This window comes from Meles meles, chromosome 19, assembly GCF_922984935.1.
Source record: "Meles meles chromosome 19, mMelMel3.1 paternal haplotype, whole genome shotgun sequence".
Taxonomy (NCBI): Eukaryota; Metazoa; Chordata; class Mammalia; order Carnivora; family Mustelidae; genus Meles; species Meles meles.
The window spans coordinates 4,316,513-4,335,448 of NC_060084.1; the positions used below are offsets into that span (position 1 = coordinate 4,316,513).

The 18,936-nt window shown below is 51.4% G+C and overlaps 1 protein-coding gene across 1 annotated transcript in view; it reads left to right on the forward strand.

The window, feature by feature from the left end:
- The window catches only part of MBTPS1 (membrane bound transcription factor peptidase, site 1), a 51,250-nt gene continuing 32,314 nt past the window's right edge, over positions 1-18,936 (forward strand). The window contains exons 1-5 of the mRNA XM_045987731.1: positions 1-154; positions 12,365-12,855; positions 13,471-13,728; positions 16,511-16,714; positions 18,468-18,578. Of these exons, the coding sequence (XP_045843687.1) occupies positions 12,693-12,855; positions 13,471-13,728; positions 16,511-16,714; positions 18,468-18,578 (736 nt within the window). The 5' untranslated portion in view covers positions 1-154; positions 12,365-12,692. The remainder of the gene's footprint in view (positions 155-12,364; positions 12,856-13,470; positions 13,729-16,510; positions 16,715-18,467; positions 18,579-18,936) is intronic.

The following is an 18,936-nucleotide window of genomic DNA, read 5'->3' on the forward strand; positions in this document are numbered from 1 at the left end:
ACTCCCGGCGCTCTCCGCCGTCGGTCTCCCCGCCCCGGTCGCGCAGTCTCGCGAGACTTGGGAGTAAACAGCCCCGAATGGAGACGCGAGGCGTGTTCGCCGCGGAGGCGCCGTTATCCCGGGCCCGCCGGACCCGAGCCTGAGGCGGCCGCAGGTAGGTTCGCTGGCGGCTCGCTGCCCGGAGCGCCGCTCCCCCACCCGCCGGCCTGTGCAGCCGCTCGCGCGCCCGAGGCCCCGAGGCTGGAGGTGTGCGCCGGCGGCGGCCGGGGCCGGGGCCTCCCTGCGTCCCTGGACCCTCCGGGAGCCGCACCGGAGCGCGGGGCGGGGGACGGGACGTTTCCCGCACCCGAGACAGCCGGTGCGGGGCCCTGTCTCCGGGCTCACGCGGGGTGCTAGCTTGCTCAGCCTCACCGTTTCCTCCCGTCAGATAAACCTGAGCGCAGTGAAGCCGCGCGCCCGGCGCACCCACGGTTCCGGGCCGGCTCCCCCAGGGGCCGCGATCTCCTTTCCAGCGACCTCGGTTCTTCGCGAGCCCCGGGTCTGCGCTCACTGCCCAGCGTGCCGATTTTCAGGAGTGCAGTGCGGGAAGCTGGTGGGCAAGGTGGGCCCGAGAGGCTCCTGCCTTGCCCTGCCAAGTCCGTGCTCCCTGCCACTGGGATAGTGTATGATAGATTTTCAACACCCATTTTTATTAAGATGCTTACCCTTCGTTTTGGTGAGAGCCCCTGGGAATGGTGGCCAGTTTGTCTGTACAAATTAAGTTAAATACTTTAGGTTCTGAGCGACGCTTCCAAGTGAGGCAGAGTGGCATGGGATCGCAGAGCTGACCTCGGTCGAATCTGTTTTCCCGGGGCCCTTTATTGGCCTTAGCTGTGCTGTAAGCAGCCCACCTGCAGGGTCTCCGTTTGCATTGGTCTAAGAGTGAGGAGCTTGCTGAACTGATTCTTGCCAACGTTTTTTTTTTTTTTTTTTAAATCTGCAGCACACGTTCTCTATTTTATAATTTAAAAAAATTTTTTTAATTAACATATAATGTATTGTTAGCCCCAGGGGTACAGGTGAATCGCCAGGTTTACACACTTCACAGCACTCACCACAGCACATACTTTCCCCAGTGACCATAACCCCGCTCTCTCCCTCTCTCTGTTTTAAGTCAGAGCTTTGTTCAGGTCAAATTTACATACCATAAAATTCACTTCTTTTAAGTGTACTTACTCAGTGACCCCCCCCCCCCCATAAATGCAGAGTTGTGCGTCCTCACCACAACGCACTTTTTAGAACATTTTCGTCACCCCTGAAAGATCCCGGTGCCCAGGTTCAGTCACTACCCATTTCTGACCCTAGCCCCAGGCCATCATTAATCTGCTTTCTAACTCCCTAGGCTTGTCTCTCTCGAATATTTCACCGAGGTGGGATCATCTGTGGCCTTTGTGTCTGGGAGCGGCCTCAGTCCGTGGGACTCATGCCTGGTAGGCCTCTGCATTGCCCTCCCCGTGCATCTCTCATATTCAAGAGTTGGCATTTAGTGCTTGCAGAACCTTTGAAGCACCCGGGGCCCCGTGGGACCAAGCCGGAGCTCTTCTGGCTGAGTTTTTAGCCTTCCCTTCAGATTCACATGTTCGATTCCGTCTTCTGTCATTCTCGGGGTAGGTAGTTACCGCTCTGTCCTGCCTGCTGCCTCTTCGGTGTGGCAGCCACAGTTAAGTGTCACAAACGGAGTAACAAGCTAGGAGGGGGAACACGCAGGGGAACTGCACCTGGTTTCCACCTGTGTCCCCTGTGGGGTTTGTAGGGCGAGATTTGCAACCGCCTCTTTGCACCAGGAGAGTTGAGATACTGTTTGAATTTCATTGGAAAAACAACAACTCTCCAACCCTTCGTGACTTGAAATCTTAATTAGGGATGGGAAGCTAGACCTTGCATTGGGTGGTTGGGTGGGGTGCTTGGTTTTCCTTCAGCATCTTGCCTGAGACAGGCCAAGGAGGTGGTAAAAACAGGTCGATTTTCCCTCCTCTGTGGCCCAATCAGTTTTGACGTGCTGCAGAGATCTGGATGACCTGGAATTACTAATCTTGACGGTGTCTTTGCTTTAGGAAAAGAGTTTCAAGTAAAATGAGAGTACTGGCTTTGGAGGTGCCTGCCTCGTGCGGCTAGCACGTGCTGGGTGACTGAAGGGCCAGGAGAATAAGGAGATGGGCCCGGCACCCGCAGAAGAACAAAGGCCAGCGCAGACAAGCACCTCTTCACCCTGGCATGGCTGCCTCTTTGGGCGGAATTGCTTGTTTTGTCCCCTTACAAAGGCTAATGGACAGAATGTGCCAGAAGGAATGGTTCAGTCAGCCCGAAGAACACACCTTTATTTTAAGATAGTGCGGTCTGGCATCGTTTGAATGTTGGCCAGTTAAATAATGGTGGTACAGCCAAAGACGCAATTAGTTATGAAAGTGGTACTTCTACAGCCAAAGTTGAACTGAACTGAATGCTACTCTTTCGTGGCCTAAACACCATTCCATTTTCTCTGGAGCTATTTCAGTAAAGGTTCATTAGAAAAAGCTGGTGTACCTGCGTAATTAGATGACTGTCACGTGATGCCAGTGATTTCCTCTGCCCTGAATTGTGTTCTTATTTGCAAAGAAATGATTTCAGATATACTTTAGCTATACCCAGAATTATAATCGGAGTGATACTCTTTTATAATGCAAAGTCGAAGCACCTGAGCTGCAAGGAATGTTAGCTGTCAGACCAGTGGTTTGCCCAGGTAACCCATTTCCTCTCCTTGGTCTCGTTTTCACTCGTAGCTCGTTAAATCTTCTTCCTGGCATATATTGTTTGAACTGTTTATTTTCCATTTAGTATTTGATGTCAAATACGTTTTGGATTACACCTGTCTTAGAGGCATACTTACTAACAGAAAATCCATAATTGTGCAAATACCATCTTACAGGGCGTACCTTTGTTTGGAAAGATCAGCAGGTCACCTACGTAAAGAATTTGTAGGAATTAAATCCAGTAAACCGTGGATCCAGTAACAGCTCTAAGCAGGCCCTCTGAGTAGGTGATACGGCCCATGATAAGCCTGTTCAGAATGAATGAGCAAAAAGCTTGGCCTGGAGCTCTAGGGTAGACACAGATAGATTTTTTTTTTTAATATTTTATTTATTTGACAAAGAGAAATCACAACTAGGCAGAGAGGCAGGCAGAGAGAGAGGAGGAAGCAGGCTCCCCGCATTACAGAGAGCCCGATGTGGGGCTCGATCCCTGGACCCCGGGATCATGACCTGAGCCGAAGGCAGAGGCTTTAACCCACTGAGCCACCCAGGCGCCCCCACAGATAGATTTTTTAACACGATTCCTAGGAAATGGATCTCTTTTAAGCTCTGTATGTACAGATAAAACCAAATCTTTGGGGTGCCTGGCTGCCTCAGTGGAGTGTGATTCACTCTCAGGGTCGTGAATTTGAGCCCCATGTTAGGCATTTTAGAGATTACTTAAAAATAAACAGAATTTATTAAAAAAAAAAAAAGAACACCCTAACCTTTATTTTGAATCTCTGTGCTGCTGACTTAACCAGAAAATTTGTTTTTCTATAAAATTTATTTTAAAAGGTTTAGTAAAGTACCTATAGGTAGTTATTTTACCTAATTATGAAAGTGTAACAGGCTCTTTGTAAAACTGTAAATACTAGAACTAAGACCCTAACTCCCTGTACTGCTGGCATGGAGCGGGAGGACCATGTTACCTTGTGGCAGAGATCTTCTCCTGTTCCTTTTCTCCCGTGCATATAGATACATTATTTAAAAATAGAAATTTGGGTCAATGTCCGTGAGCCGTTTTATTTAATATTGCATTACCCTTTCCCCATATTCTTTGGGAAATATATTCGAGACCTGTGGCTGTTAGCACAAATTTCTGCAAACTTCGTGGTTTAAAACAACACCAGTTTATTATCTTACGGTTCTGGGGGTCGGTTGTCCAAAATCAGTGTCGCTGGGCTGACGTTAGGGTGTCGGGAGGGCTTCAGTCCTTATGGAGGCTCCAGGAGAGATTGTTTCCTTCCCTTTTTGGGTTTCTAGAGGCACCTACAGTCCTTGGCTCCTGGCCTCTTCCTGCCTCAGCCTCCGGCTTCCATCATCTCTTCTCCTCTGGTGGTGGAGAAGGAGCTCAGTGGGCCTGTGTCTCGTAAAGACTCTTGTCATTACATCGGTCCCACTTGGATAATCCAGAATATGCTTCCTGTTTTAAGATCCTTAGTTTAATCATACGTGCAGAATCTCTTTGGCCGTATAAAGTCACATTTATGGGTTCTGGGGATGAGGATGTGGATAGCTTTGGGGACCGTTACGCAGCTTCCAGAGGAACCTCATTTGCAGTTGCTGCGCAGCATTCTGGAGTCCCGGTTAATTCATCAGTTAGCTGGTCTCCCGTTGCGCATTTGGATACTCTCTAGTTTTTCCTGGTTGTAATCTTTGGGTGTGAATCACTGTATGCTTTCAGATTCACACTTCTGTGGAATGAATTTCTAGGGGAGATTTTATTTCGTTTTATTCTTTAAAAAAAAATTTTTTTTTAAGATTTTATTTATTTGACAGAGATCACAAGTAGGTGAAGAGGCAGGCGGAGAGAGAGAGGGGGAAGCAGACTACCCCCCGCTGAGCAGAGAGTCCGACGCGGGGCTCGATCCCAGGACCCCGAGATCATGACATGGACCGAAGGCAGAGGCCCTGCTCACTGAGCCACTCAGGCGCCCCTTTTAAAAAGATTTTAAAGAAAGAGTGTGTGCATGCGGGGCACCTGGGTGGCTCAGTGGGTTAAGGCCTCTGCCTTCGGCTCAGGTCATGATCCCAGGGTCCTGGGATCGAGCCTCGCGTCAGGCTCTCTGCTCAGCAGGGAGCCTGCTTCCTCCTCTCTCTCTCTGCCTGCCTTTCTGCCTACTTGTGATCTCTGTCTGTTAAATTAAAAAAAAAAAAAAATCTAAGAGTGTGTGCATGCGTGCGCTTTTGAGCTGAGGGGAGGGGCAGAGGGAGAGGGAGAGAGTATCAAGCCGACTCGGCCTGAGTGCGGAGCCCCACACAGAGCTTGGTTCCGTGACCCTGAGATCTGGACCTGCATTGAAACCAAGAGTACGACACTTAACAAGTGTGCCACCAGAGCGCCTTTCTAGGGGAGATTTGAGAAAATCGGGGTAACCGGGACGCCTGGGTGGCTCAGTTGGTTAAGTGGCTGCCTTCGGCTCAGGTCATGATCTAGCGTCCTGGGATCGAGTCCCACATCAGGCTCCTTGCTTGGCGGGGAGCCTGCTTCTCCCTCTGCCTCTGTCTGCCTGTGCTTACTCGCTCTCTCTCCCTCTCTCTCTGACAAATGAATAAGTAAAATCTTTAAAAAAAAAAATCGGGGTAACCTACCTTCTAAGAGGGTGGCCTCCATGCCAGACTAGTTGAGTTCCAGCCTGGCTTTCCCACTCACTGCCACTTGGCTCCAGGCCCGGTGATGAGCCACTGTGGGCGCCTCCGTGTTCTCATCTGGAAGCGGGGGGTTAGTAACAGGTTGTGAAGGTTGCTTAGGATAGTGGCTGCCGCAGAATAAATGCTCTGTGTGTTAAGTGTTTATCGTTATTTCTGGATTTATTAGGAAAGGGTTTTCCATTTTTAAGGCTTTTAATACATATGGGTAAATGTTCTAATACGTAACAGTTTTTTTTACGTTCACTCACAACATATGAGAGTCCTTTTATTGGCTTGACTTCTTAAACATGATTTGTGTTTTATCCTGGTGTCTCAGTTTATGTCTCTGACAATGTTACTTGATTTTTATGAACAGACAAAACAAATAGTGACTGATAAGTTCAGGGAACTGTTGGTTACCAGAGCAGGGAGGGGTTGGGGGGCAGGAGAAATAGGTGAAGGGGAGTGGGAGGTACGGACGTGCGGTTATAAAGACGTCGGATGTCAGGCACAGCCTGCAGTGCGGTGACTCGGTGTGTGACAGGTGCTAGCCAGACGTCGGGGGATCACTTCCAGTGTGTGGGAATCAGAGCACCAGCTGATGAGCCCTGAAAAGTACTAGGATGGTCCGTGTCAATTACACTTCAGTTTTCAAGAAGTTTCTTGATCTAATGTAAATAGTGGGAACGCTGGAGTCAGTTTTAACAAATTTACTTTGCCGTGAAACTTTTCAGGGGCTCTCTCAATTCGTTAGAAGGGGAATGAGTTTGAGTTTCTCTTTGACTAGCTCAGTCACATCTGCTGGGCTGTTAGGATGTCACTCTGTGTGACGGTTGACGTGCCCGAGTCAGTCTGACACGGTGTATAGTCTGGTCGTGCACGGTGGGCAGCTCAGATGGGTACCGGAAGAGAGCCTGAATTGCCCTCTCCGCCTTTTTAGAATTTAATACTCCCATCCCTCTCATTCATTCCTATCGGCTGAGACTAAATATAAGACTTTTTCTGTCTTCTTCTTCTTCTTTTTTTTTTTTTTTTTGCATATTTTGGAAACAATTTCAATCTACCAGAAAGGTTCCAAGAACAGCACCGAGCCTTTTCCCCCTCTGAACCATTTGTGAAAGCAAGTTGCAGACCTGATACCCAGACCAGTATCCCCAGATACTTCACGGGGCATTTCCTGCAGGCACAGTCCTTACGCAATCCGAGCGCAGCCTTCAGGTGCAGGAAATGAGTCCCGATACCCCGCGCCCTGTTGTCCCAGGCGGGCCCCTGTCCAGGTTTGCCAGCTGTTCCGGGAGCGCCTTCACGGCCGAGGGACCTAGCTGAGAACCTCAGGTTCAGTTACCGGTCGAGTCTCCCGAGTCTCCTTCAGTCTGCAGCTGTGTCTCAGCCATTCCTTGGCTCTCCTTACCTTCCTTGGTACTTTTGAGAATTCCAGGCATTGGCTTTGAAGACCGTCCTTGGTTGGCTTCTGCTCCTTCCTCCTGATGTGACTCAGGTTGTGCGTCTTTGGCAGGACCCGCCCGGGCGGTGCCGGCCTCTCCAGTCACCTGCTCCGTGGACCTGGGTCCGTTTGTTCCCTGGCTGGCCAAGTTGGTGAAGCTTCTCTGCTGTAGGAGAAGCAGCTTGTCCCTTTGGAAATCAGGATGTTGTTGGGAGGCATGCTGGGACTCTGTGAATCCCTCATTTTTCAGGCTTCCAGCCTGCGTATAAATGTTACTGTGGACGCTTGTTTTGTATTTTCTGCAGGGGCTATCATCTGTTACGTTCATTGTTTGTTTTGATGCTCCAGCTGTCCCTCGCTGGCCTCTCTGGTCCTCAGACACACTCCCGTTACTCTCGGAGCGCTTCCTCACTCCGTGGCCTAGGATATTCCAGACTCCGCTGGCCACTCGCCTGGAACCAGGAGTCTGGTTTCTTGCAATGGAGAATGACATTTAGAAAACCAGTTCTGGGGGGCCTGGGTGATGCCATCAGTGTCTGACCCTTGGTTTCGGCCCAGGTCTGACCTTGGGGTCACAGGATGGAGCACCAATGTGGGGATCCGTGGTCAGCCCAGTGTCTACTTGAGTTTCTCTCCTCTCCTCCTCTCTCCTGCTCGTGCGAGTGTGTTCTCTTTCCCTCTCTCAAATAAATGAATCTTAAAAAAAAAAAAGAGAAAAAGAAAAAGAAGGAAGCCAGTTCTGGGTACTGCTAGATGGGCTCCCTCCTGTTGGGTTGCTCCTTCTCCCGTGCCCTTGCAGTAGACAGAGCTAGGAAATGTACACCACACTCGCATGTGTTCGTTTCTACGTCCGTCAGTCCGTGATTGAGAACCCAGAGTTCACACCGGTGCTTCAACTTCAGTCTGATCCTGCGTGGATCTCTCAGGTGTTTCCCGTATTTGTACCTGGGTCTTTCTTCTCTGCCGGTAGAAAGCTGCTTCCCATTATCTGTAAATATTTATTTGATTAGATGAGTTTCCCGCTTTCACGGCCATCACCCCAGTCAGGCTCCGACCCCCTCTCCTGGTGCCTCTGCCCCTCACACCTTCTTTGTCTCTCAAGACGCCATCGCCCCTCCCCACCCAGGCCGCCATGGGTCTCCATCAGCATCTCACCCTCTTGCCCTCGGCTGGATTATGCAGAAAGGGAGGGAGAAAAGGAAGGACAGAACTCTTGTTAAAAAGTGTGTCTTTTCCTGCGTGTGTATGTCTGCGCCTGTGTTTATACGCCGCGTAGCCGCTGCCATGCTTGTGGCTAGATGGTGAGGCCAGCTCGGGGACGGCGCTCCGTAGGTTTGCCTCGCGTCGTGAGAGCCGGTGGGATGACTGCTCGTCGGCACAGGCGAGCCCATGTTTCAGAAGTAGGAGCTGCGGTCTGCGCCCTTGAGGCCCCTGTAGGACAGTCTGCGGGGACGGGCTGTCTTCGGAGCAGGCCAGCCGTGCAGCGGCTCCCTGCGACCTCGGTGCCAGTGGCATCGTTCGCCAGCCTCTGTGCCCCTGGTGGCAGTTTTGTTTTCTTAAGAGCAAATTTATATTTCGGAGCCCTGTTATTCTGGGATTGGGAAACCATAGAAACTTCAGTATCTGTTGTCAGAATTTTTTTTTTAAAGATTTTTAATTTATTTGATAGATCACAAGCAGGCAGAGAGGCTGGCAGAGAGAGAGAGAGAGAGAGAGAGAGGAGGAAGCAGGCTTCCCGCCGAGCGGAGAGCCCGATGCTCGATCCCAGGACTGTGGACCTGAGCTGGTGGCAGAGGCTCAGCCCGCTGAGCCACCTAGGCCCCTGTTGTCAGAATTTTTTAGGAGCCATGGGTCTTTGACAAGAGTGTCTTCTTAGAACCTAGATTTTCCTTCACCTTGAAAGACTGTGCACAGGTCAGCCATATCCAAACCGAAGAGAGGTGTGTCCTTGTCTCACTGTTTCCAGCCTTAGCCCCTTGGCACTTTCCCGCCTGAGGGCGTCTTCCTGCTGCTGGTGGCTTTGGAGTTAGGGGCGGGTAGCTGTTCGCCCTTTTGTGTGTGGCCCTTTCAGCTGACCACGATTAGTCATGGAAATCCTTTCCCACAGATTTTGGGGTTTTTTTTCACCTCCCTGTTCCTTTCTACCTGGAGCCATGCCTTCCCAGTGCTCCTGCTTACCCTGATTTTCACAGGGTCAGACCTCAGCACCTGCCTGTCTTCCCCAGACCAGCGTTGCCTGCACCTTCTCCGTCCCCGTCAGGGGCAGACGCCCGTCTGTGTTTGGACGGAAGGCCTCAGTGTTGTCCTTGGCTCCTCAGGTGCGCACCCCCCAATCTGGCTGTCCGCAGGTTGTCTCCCTGTGGTCACCTCCGTCGCGTGCCCTCCTTCATTGGTCCTTCTGCCCCAGCCTGGCCTGAGCCAGCATCATCATGGGAGCTGTCTCGTCTGTCTCCTGTGTCTGCCTGTGCCGCCCTCCTTACAGAAGCCAGAGCGAACCAGTTCACGGGCAGACCAGCTGGGGTGGCTTCTCTGCTCAGATCCTGCTTTTCCTCCCATTCGGAGTGAAAGCTGAGGTCCTTTCTCTGACCTACAAGGCCCTCCCCAGTTTGTCTCCCCATCAGTCCCATCTCCCATTTTGTCTGTTTTCCGCCTCTCCCTGCTCCAGCCACACCGTCCCCTTCACTTTCCTTACACAAAGCAGGCATGTTCCTTGCCTCGGGCCCTGGGGCTCGCCGTGCCCAGTGCCTCCAGTCCTCTGCCCAGCTGGCCTGGCCAGCTTCCTGCTTCCGCTGGGTCCTTCCTCAGAGGCCCCCTCCCAGGCTGGCACGTGCACGCACGTGTGCACGCACACACACACACACACTCTCTCTCTCTCTCTCTCTCTCTCTCTCTCTCTCTCTCTCTCTGGGTCAGTGCCATGAGCTCGGAGGTTTGGGTTGGGTTTTGTTGGCTGCTGTGTCCCTGCCGCCTGCTCAGTGGCTCTGTGACTCGCACCTTAAAGGAGCCAGGCGGGTGAGCGGAGCTGCTCTGAGCACCCCGCTCCCGTTGCTTCCTGCCTGTTCTGCTCAGAGGTCGCACCTGCTTGCCCTGCCTGCTTCCCACCATCTTTCCACCCCCAGACTGGCGCGCCGTGGCCTCCCTCATGCGATGACTCGCTGATCCCTTGCACATCCCGTGTGTTTCTGGTCTGTGATGTAGCTTCATTCAGGCTGCTCCCCTTCTCCCTCCTCATTGCCATGCTTGCAGTTCTGCTGGCCCAGGTTCTGCCCGGTGCCCCCCAGCTCGTCTGCAGGAGCTCCCGTTTCACCCAGAGGAGCTCTGGGCGCAGTGTCCTGGCCTACACGGGCCTCCTCTCCGGTGTCTTCCTGCTCTTTGTTTAGCTGTTTGCGCTCATTGTCGGCCGCTTTGCTGGATCCCACCTTGATCTTGGTAAGCACGATATACGATTGTAGAATTTAATTGCGTAGATTAAGGTAGAACATCTTAGGGATATTGCAGTGTTCTGTTTTCGAAAACCTAGAAAGTTTTCTCTTTGGGAGAGAGCTGATTATCTTAGGGATTTTTAAAGTTTAAAACCCCTCAAGCTTTTTCTTCCTGTTTCTCTGTCTTGTGAAGTCGGTCTCCTGGCCCAGGTGTAGGACACCAGCCGTCGTTTCCACACGGGCTGCACTGTGCGGTCGCTGTCCGGACCCTTGTGTGAATTAAGAGTAGGTTTAATTACAGTTGATCTGACGCAATTAGATAAGATGGGCTTACTAGTATCATTCACTAATGCTTGTTACATGTAGCCCAGATATGTCGTAGATTCTTCAGCTCGAGGCCGTAGAGATAAAGAGATTATTTTTTTAAAAACTTCCCTTCATGAGAGACCTGTTTAAATCGTTTGCGCTGTCAGTTCATGTAACATGACATGAGAACTCTTCTCACCGATGCTGAGCTCCGTCTTCTGTGACCACTCGTCCTGTAGCGGACGCATGTGCCTCCTGTGGCTCTGTGCTGTGATGGGCCATTGCTACAGGTACCAAGTATAAGCCGAAAAAATTGGGGCTTGCTCCCAGGCGTATTGCCACGAAATATGTTGGAGTGGCTTTTTTGGCGTCCCCTGTTGCATTTCTTTACTCTTTCTTTCTTTCTTTTTTTAAAAGATTTTATTTATTTATTTGACAGAGAGATCACAAGTAGACAGAGAGGCAGGCAGAGAGAGAGAGAGGGAAGCAGGCTCCCTGCTGAGCAGAGAGTCCGATGCGGGATCGATCCCAGGACCCCGAGATCATGACCCGAGCCGAAGGCAGCGGCTTAACCCACTGAGCCACCCAGGAGCCCCTTCTTTACTCTTTCTGTTCTGATCTTTGGTGTTAGTTTGTTCTTGTGGTTGACATTTTTATTGTTCTTCGTGTTGATACGGAAATAACTTCGAGAATTTCATTTCCGTCTGATGAGCTTCATTCAACCCGCCTTAGTCTCTAATGCCGGAGAAGGCCTGCTTTTCAGGATCGTGTGGCCCTCCAGCAGTGAAGTCCTAGATAGTAACCTTACAGACTGTTTTAGAAACTCTACCTATGAGTGTTTTCCTGTGAATAGATGCACGTATGAATAATTCCAGAAGCCACAAAGTCCTTGCTACTCCAAAGTACCAGTTGCTGCCAGAAGAAAGGGTTTTTAATTCTGTACCTCTCTTTAAAGGGGGCCGACTCCTGGTCCTAAGTGTTTTCTTTTCAGAAACAAGTTAGCAGTATAAGGCCTGTCCTGTTCAATTGATTGTGTTTCCCTTGCTGGATTATTTATGTTTCTGGTAGGATCCGTGCAACAGATCTTTCTGGACGAGCTACAGCCGGCATCGTTTTCTTCTCTTTTCTTTTTTTTTTGTTAATTGCCGGTCTGCTTTTTATTGTGAAGAATGACTATTTTTCTGCCGTTCAGATACTTGAAAGGTATCTGTGCCCGTGTGTAATTTAACACTCAGATAACACTTTTCTTTGGCAGCAGTGTACCTCATGAGATTTTCTCTTGTATTACTTCCGGGAAAGAGGTAATCTGGTTTGACAACATATTTAGCCGGTCAGATCCCTTTAAGGTGAGGCTTCACATAAAATACATTGGACGACCGCGTGAATCCTTCTATGCCCTCTTCATAAAATTGGCAGGAAATATTTCAAAATCTGAAAGGTAATAGTTCGAATAATTTTAAAGCATAGTTTTTCTAAAAGAAAGTGGTAAGGATTAGACTTGGATGCAAATTAGTTGGTCCTTAGGTATTATTTTATGGTAGAAGGTGAGGATGTGTCTACCAAGCTCTTGCCGGAAGAGTTGGCAAAATGTGTGGGGAATTAAACTGCTGTTTCAGCGCACCTGGGTGGCTCAGTCTGACTCTCTCAGCTCAGGTCTTGATCTCAGGGTCATGAGTTCAAGCCTGGCTCTGGCCCGCGGTGCGTGTGGGACTGACTCCTGCCCGCTTACTCTGTTCTGTTCCGATTCGTAGGCCGCTCAGAGCTACCGGAGTGACTGCTCTCCCCGCCGGACCGTGCTTCTGTGCTGCAGATGGAGGGGAGGACTCAGTTGTCTGGGCCGGAGTGAGAGGAGCCCGAGGCCCAAGATGGAGAAGAAACGAAGAAAGAAATGAAAGCCTCTTTCCAGGCCAAACCACAAAAGGCCATGAAATTTAACTTCTTTTTATGTTGGACAAGACTGTAAAATGGCTGATCAATAATGTTTCAGCTTTTTGCCGAAACAAAAATTAACTTATAATCAAGGAAGGAAAAAGTGTGATTTGAATTTATGCGATTTTATGAGCATATTCACTTTTGACCATGAAGCTTGTGAACATCTGGCTGCTTCTGCTCGTGGTTTTGCTCTGCGGGAGGAAACATCTGGGGGACAGGTTGGAGAAGAAGTCTTTCGAAAAGGCCCCGTGCCCTGGCTGTTCCCACCTGACGTTGAAGGTGGAATTCTCCTCAACGGTTGTGGAATATGGTAATGATACTATTTTAGCCCCCTCCCCATTTTTTTTTTAAACTTAACTCTAAATAATTAGCTTTTGCCAAAAAAAAAAAAAATTCCCTCTTTTCTACGATTTCACATGAGGTGAGTGCACAGTGCTTAGATGTTCTCTCTGCTGAAGTTGGCTTTCCCGGGATACATTGGCATTGGGAGTTTCTTCCCTAAAACCTGACTCTGTGGAACAGGTGCCATTGTAGCCGCAGAGGGTGGGGAGTTGGGAGATGCCGAATGCTCAGGAAAGTAAAACTGAGCCTTTCCTTCCGAATCCCTTTCTCTGGTTTGAAAAAGTTACACGCATTTCTTTGCCGTATATTCAGAATTCTCTTGATCTTTGCTTTTTGAAAAACAGCACAGGTATCTGAGTTTAAGGGGTGAATTCTGTGATCAGGGGCTCATTCAGATCGCTTGACCTCAGAGCCCTGGGGACTGCTGTGTGGGGTATTTAGACCAGTCTTGGTTTACTCCTCCTTGTACTGTCTTTTAGGATCTGTAGGTTTTCTTTTACCAGGGAACTCTGAGAGTAGTGCACTCTTACATTACAATACAGGGACATAAATTCTTATTTTTATTTGCGGTCTTTGATTTCAGAATACATCGTGGCTTTCAATGGATACTTTACAGCCAAAGCTAGAAATTCTTTTATTTCAAGTGCCCTGAAGAGCAGTGAAATAGACAACTGGAGAATCATTCCTCGAAACAACCCATCCAGTGACTACCCTAGCGATTTTGAGGTGATTCAGATCAAAGAGAAACAGAAAGCGGGGCTGCTGACCCTTGAAGACCATCCCAACATCAAACGGGTGACGCCCCAGCGGAAGGTCTTCCGTTCGCTCAAGTACGCGGAGTGTGAGTACCGTGGGCTCCGGCTCTGCGTGGCCGCATCTGCTGCGGCCCCCGCTTGGCTGCGGCGTGGGGACAGAGTGCGCGTGTTCCCGCGGGCCGGCCAGAGGCGGTCCAGGAAGGCCCTGAGTCCCTTCGTTCAGTTTTGTCCATGGCGAACATTTTCTTGCCAGGCATTTGAAACACTAGAAACAGATGCCCTGCTGTTTGGTGGGGAAAATCTACAGGTTTGCAGGAGGACGATGGTGATGCTCGTGTCTGCCGGTGCTCAGCCGGAGCCTGGAGTCCCCTGCGCCCCGCACATTCTGAAGTGAAAGGCGGGTCTTCGGGTCTCCCTCTTGGTTGCGCTGTGCTTGTCAGTGTGTGTTTTTATTTTTAAGGCGTCTCGGAATACACCCTTTCTGTGGGTTTCATTTTGTTTTCTGAGAGCCTTCGGACCACGCACGGCTGCGCGGCCTATTTCAGTTGCAGGCTGTGCAGGGGTAAGGACGGAGGGAACTGGATGATTCTCCCTTCAGCCCCAGGGCTTATTCTGTCCCGCTCCTATACAGCTTGTGCTCGTCCGGGTAGAGCTTACCCTTAAATAATAAATTACGTGTTTATTACTTAACATTTTCTGAAGCAAACATTACCAAAAAAAGGGCTTTCCCCCCCATTTGTGATAAAGTAGGGTAACAGATTGCCAGCTCTGTTATCATTTAGTGTCATTTATTTCCCTGGAGGAAAGAGAAGGAAAGTTCTCCTTTTCTCCCTTTATCTGTTGGGTAGCAGGTGTGAGAGCCTCTGAGGTTCAGGAAGGGACCGGAGGAAGCCGCGCAAATTTGCATAGTGGGACAGGCTGGCTCTCGGGCGCCCCAGAGGTCAGCTGTCCGGCTTCCTCAGCGCTCTGTGCCAGGCCAGATGTTCTGTGATGCTTTTTCTCTTTGAAAAGCAGTAGCCTCAGAGCAATCCAGAAGTAAAAGCGAACCAGACCTTGTCCCCTTAGCCAGATAAGTGGCTTCCTTTAGCTTTTCTGTTTTACTTTTTTACCATAAAGAGCCCTAGGACGTTGTGAGAAGCATGGAAATGCCCGACTTCAGCAGAGCGGTCCTGGCCTCTCAGGGCCGGCTTCCTTTCTCTGCTTCTCCGCACGGTTGTCCGACACAGAGCTTGACGCCCCCTGAGGCCGTGCTGCGTTGCCGGCAGTCCCAGCGGCCTCGTCGCCATCTGCTGCCTCGGTAGCGAGCCGCGTTCCTGTGGGCTCCAGCTTCTCCCGTACAAAAACTGGAGATAATGCTGCCTACCTCCAAGGGTTCTCACGAAGATGAAATAAAATAGCGCAAGTGTGAGAGCTTAGCAGAGTTTGTAGGGTGTAAATAGACGTTAAATACTGCTTGTTTCTCTGGCTGTGTTGTGAGCAGGCTCTGCTTTCTTTTAGCTGGAGCCTGTCCCACCCTGGCTCCCGTCCCTGGCCCTATCCGCGGGCTGGAAGACAGAGCTGACCTGTTTGCCACCAGGCAGTGTTTAAAGATGTTTTCAAGATACCACGGTGTCCTTGATGGATTCTCCTCTCCGGATCCTTCAGATGGTCCCTCAGCTGACTCGGGTTCAAGCCCTCTTACCATTTTAACGGCTTTCCTTCCAGTACTCTCCAGGCTCTCTGAATTGCTCTTAGAGAGCCAAGTTCATTGCTCAGATGTAGTCTGGTCCGCCTCCGGCAGACAGAGCAGACCCTCGTGTGCTGTCCACACCGTCTTCCGCCAGCACCGCCAGTATTGTCCTGCACTGTTGACTTCTTGTTTTAAGATTCTCTTTATGTATTTGACAGACAGAGTGCATAAGTAGGCAGAGGCAGGCAGAGGGAGAGAGGAGGAAGCAAGCAGGCTCCCCGCCAACCAGAGAGCCCGACACGGGGCTCGATCCCAGGACCCTGAGACCATGACCTGAGCGAAGGCAGAGGCTCAACCCACTGAGCCACTCAGCCCCCCCCCCCCCCCCGCTCCGCACCGTTGACTTAAAGAGCGGAGTCAACACGGCGAGTTCCGTGCAGAATATTTCAGTTGGTCTGTGCAAATAATTACCAAATGGAGTGGACACGACTGCGTGTTTCCCAGGTCCCTGTACCCTTTCGTGGGGAGCCTGCTCGGACTGGCCTGCACGGTGGGTGTTAGCTCTAGAACCACAGTGTCGGGCGCAGCAGCACAGCTGTGTTCTGCTGAAAGCTGATCTGAGATGCAGGTTTTCACATGGTAGCACAGTCCTGAAAGGTAAGGACCCCTCCTGTGGTGGTTCTTTTGCTTTTTTCTTCCATTTTTTCACCAAGTAGGGTCCTTACAGATAGCGGAACCCGTGGACTCAGTGCCACGGGGCGGGTGTTGATGTGCACAGGGCTGGTCCGCCTGCAGGATCGAGAGGAGACGCGGTTCGTTGCCTTCTGAACCCCCGACTCCTTTCTAGCGCATCTGCTTGGGAAGGGGGACACCGTAGGCAGCGTGTTGAGAGTAGCGAGCTGTGCGCCCTTGGCAGAAGGTCCGGCTGCTGTGAGCCCAGAGACAGGTGTGACAGGTCAACGCGAGCCCCTCTTCCGTGCCAGCAGCCCGACTGTGAAGCTTCGCCCTTGCAGGGGGCCATTTGCTTCCTTGTTGTTTTGTTGTCCTTGTCATCGTTGTCTTTAACCCTTCCCACTCAGTGAGAGCAAGTCGCTTTCAGGGCTGGTTGCCGCCCTTCTCAGCGTGGGTGCTCTCCCTGCCGGCTTGAGCTGTCCCCGGCTTGGGCTCCGCGTCTCATCTCTCTCTCTCCTTGGCTCTAGCTGACCCCGTCGCACCCTGTAACGAAACCCGGTGGAGCCAGAAGTGGCAGTCGTCGCGCCCGCTGCGAAGAGCCAGCCTCTCCCTGGGCTCTGGGTTCTGGCACGCTACAGGGAGACACTCGAGTAGACGGCTGCTGAGAGCCATCCCGCGCCAGGTCGCCCAGACCCTGCAGGCGGACGTGCTCTGGCAGATGGGCTACACAGGTGCGTGCTGTTCGGCCGGGACCTGCGTGGGCCTGGTGGCCGGCGCGCCCTCTGTCTTGGGAGCCTGGCGCTGCAGCCACGGCCTCGGGCCTCGGCCCTTCCACTGCGTGTGGAGCCGCACACTTCTGGCGGCCCCGCCTTTGACCTCCTGTGCTGGGCATCTGGCTCTGCCTTTTTAGGTTGTTGAATCCTCTCTACCTTCGGTGTGTTTCTGTACCATTTCTGAGGTTGGGGGTAGATGGTGGAGCATTTCTCTCCTGTTGACGTGCAGGTGGACACACAGCAGCTGCTCAGGGAATGAGGTCAAGTGCAGACATGGCTGTTGTGAAGTGATAACGTGAAACTGAGCTTATCCCTTGAGAGTGGAGCTCTGTGCAGAGTGGCCGAGTTACGGGCCGTGCACCTGTTGCTTAGTTTCAGAGCGGGAGACGGCATTAGTGACCATATCCTAGGAAGTAGAACAGCCAATACAGTATTTTCCCCGTGCATCACAGAAGAAAATTGCTGTCATAACTACTGTGAAGGTTTGAACGCCCGCTCAAATGGAAGCCGTTTCTGTAGATCCGTCCATCTAGCTCCTCCACTCCGTCCATCTCAGCCGGTCTTGGGGTCCTCACCCACGTCCTCTAGCCTTGGAGACCCTGACCTCTCCCTTGATTGCCCTAGCCCCTGCCCTGCAGTAGGTCTGAGACCGTTGAACTCTTCAGGCCTGGTGGAGCAGAGTTGCAGTAAAATGATTGTCACTGCGTGGCTTTCTCTCTTCAGGATGAGAACTCATCACAGAGCAAATTCTCTAAACAGAAAAGCGTTTTCTGTCCCCCCAAACCAAGTGGTTTTTGAGATTATGTGCATTATTTAAATGTAAGCAGTATGTTTTGCTAGTTCTGTCGGTGTAATTGATGATTTAATGTAGTACGGACGCGTCAGCACAGCTCTCGCGCCAGAAAGACCCCACCTCTGTGACACCTGTTAGCTGTTAAACAATACGAGTGTCCTAGGTTTTTCTACCTGTTTGCTAGAATTTCCTCATCTGGCAATATCAGTCTTAACACTGGTGCACGTAGCTTTTGGCCCGTATCTGGAATAGGCTCCTTGTTATAGCGAGGTGTACTGCATAGTGGTTTCTCCTTACCGTGCCGGCAGCCCCGTGTGCAGAGGGGTTAATGGGCAGTGTCTGAGGGGAGGCAACGGACTCGTCTCCTGTCCCCCGAGGGTGTGCTCTTACTTGGTGCCCCTCCTTCCATAGTGCCTCTCTAAGGAGATGAGGGGAGGGAGACCCGGGGAAGTCACCAGAAGCGGGAACTCCCTCACATGGAGGACTGAGCCCTGATGACAGTGGAGGGATGTGCCAGGGGATTTCCCCTGAAGCCTCAAGGGTTACTTAGCCTTGCTTAGCAGCACATGATGGCCTCTCTCCCAGTCTCCCCTTCTCGTCTTGGCTCAGCCAGGGCCCCTGGGGCGCCTGACCTAATGTGCAGATGTCGGGTGGTCTCTGCGCCTCCGTGACAGGTCCCAGGGAGGAATATGTGTGTTTTTTTTTAATTATTTTTATTAACATGTGATGTATTATTCGCCCCAGGGGTGCAGGTCTGTGCATCCTCAGGCTTACCCACTTCCCAGCACTCACCATAGCACACACCCTCCCCGGTGTCTGCTACCCAGCCACCCTCAGGACTGTGTTTCGTAGACAAGATCCAGAAAGGTGATTTTTCTAAACGTGATTGTGCTTGGTTGTTTTTTTTTTCGGAATAAGGTGCTAATGTCAGGGTTGCTGTTTTTGACACTGGGCTGAGTGAGAAGCACCCCCACTTCAAAAATGTGAAGGAGAGAACCAACTGGACCAATGAGCGGACGCTGGACGACGGTGGGTGGCACTGCTGTGGTGTGACCTGGCCTCTGACCCTCGCTCCTGTCCTCCTCGTGTGGGTTGAGAGTGCGGTTTTCTGGATGCCTGTGGCGACACAGTCGTGGGCAGCCGTCACCAAGACAGACCCATGCTGTTCGTGTGCCTTTGGGCAGAAGTTTGTCTGATGGTCCTGGGATGCCAGGAAGTCGTGTCGGAGGCGGGAGGGCTGCCTGGTAGAGGAGCCCGGACCTCCCGGTTCGGATGACGGCGGGGGTGCGAGGCGCGGAATCGGGGCAGCCAGGGCGTGGGCTCTGGCTGGGGGGCGCTCCGGGGCAGTGCAACTTCTTCGTCCGGGGCTCAGAGAAGGGCGTCTTTT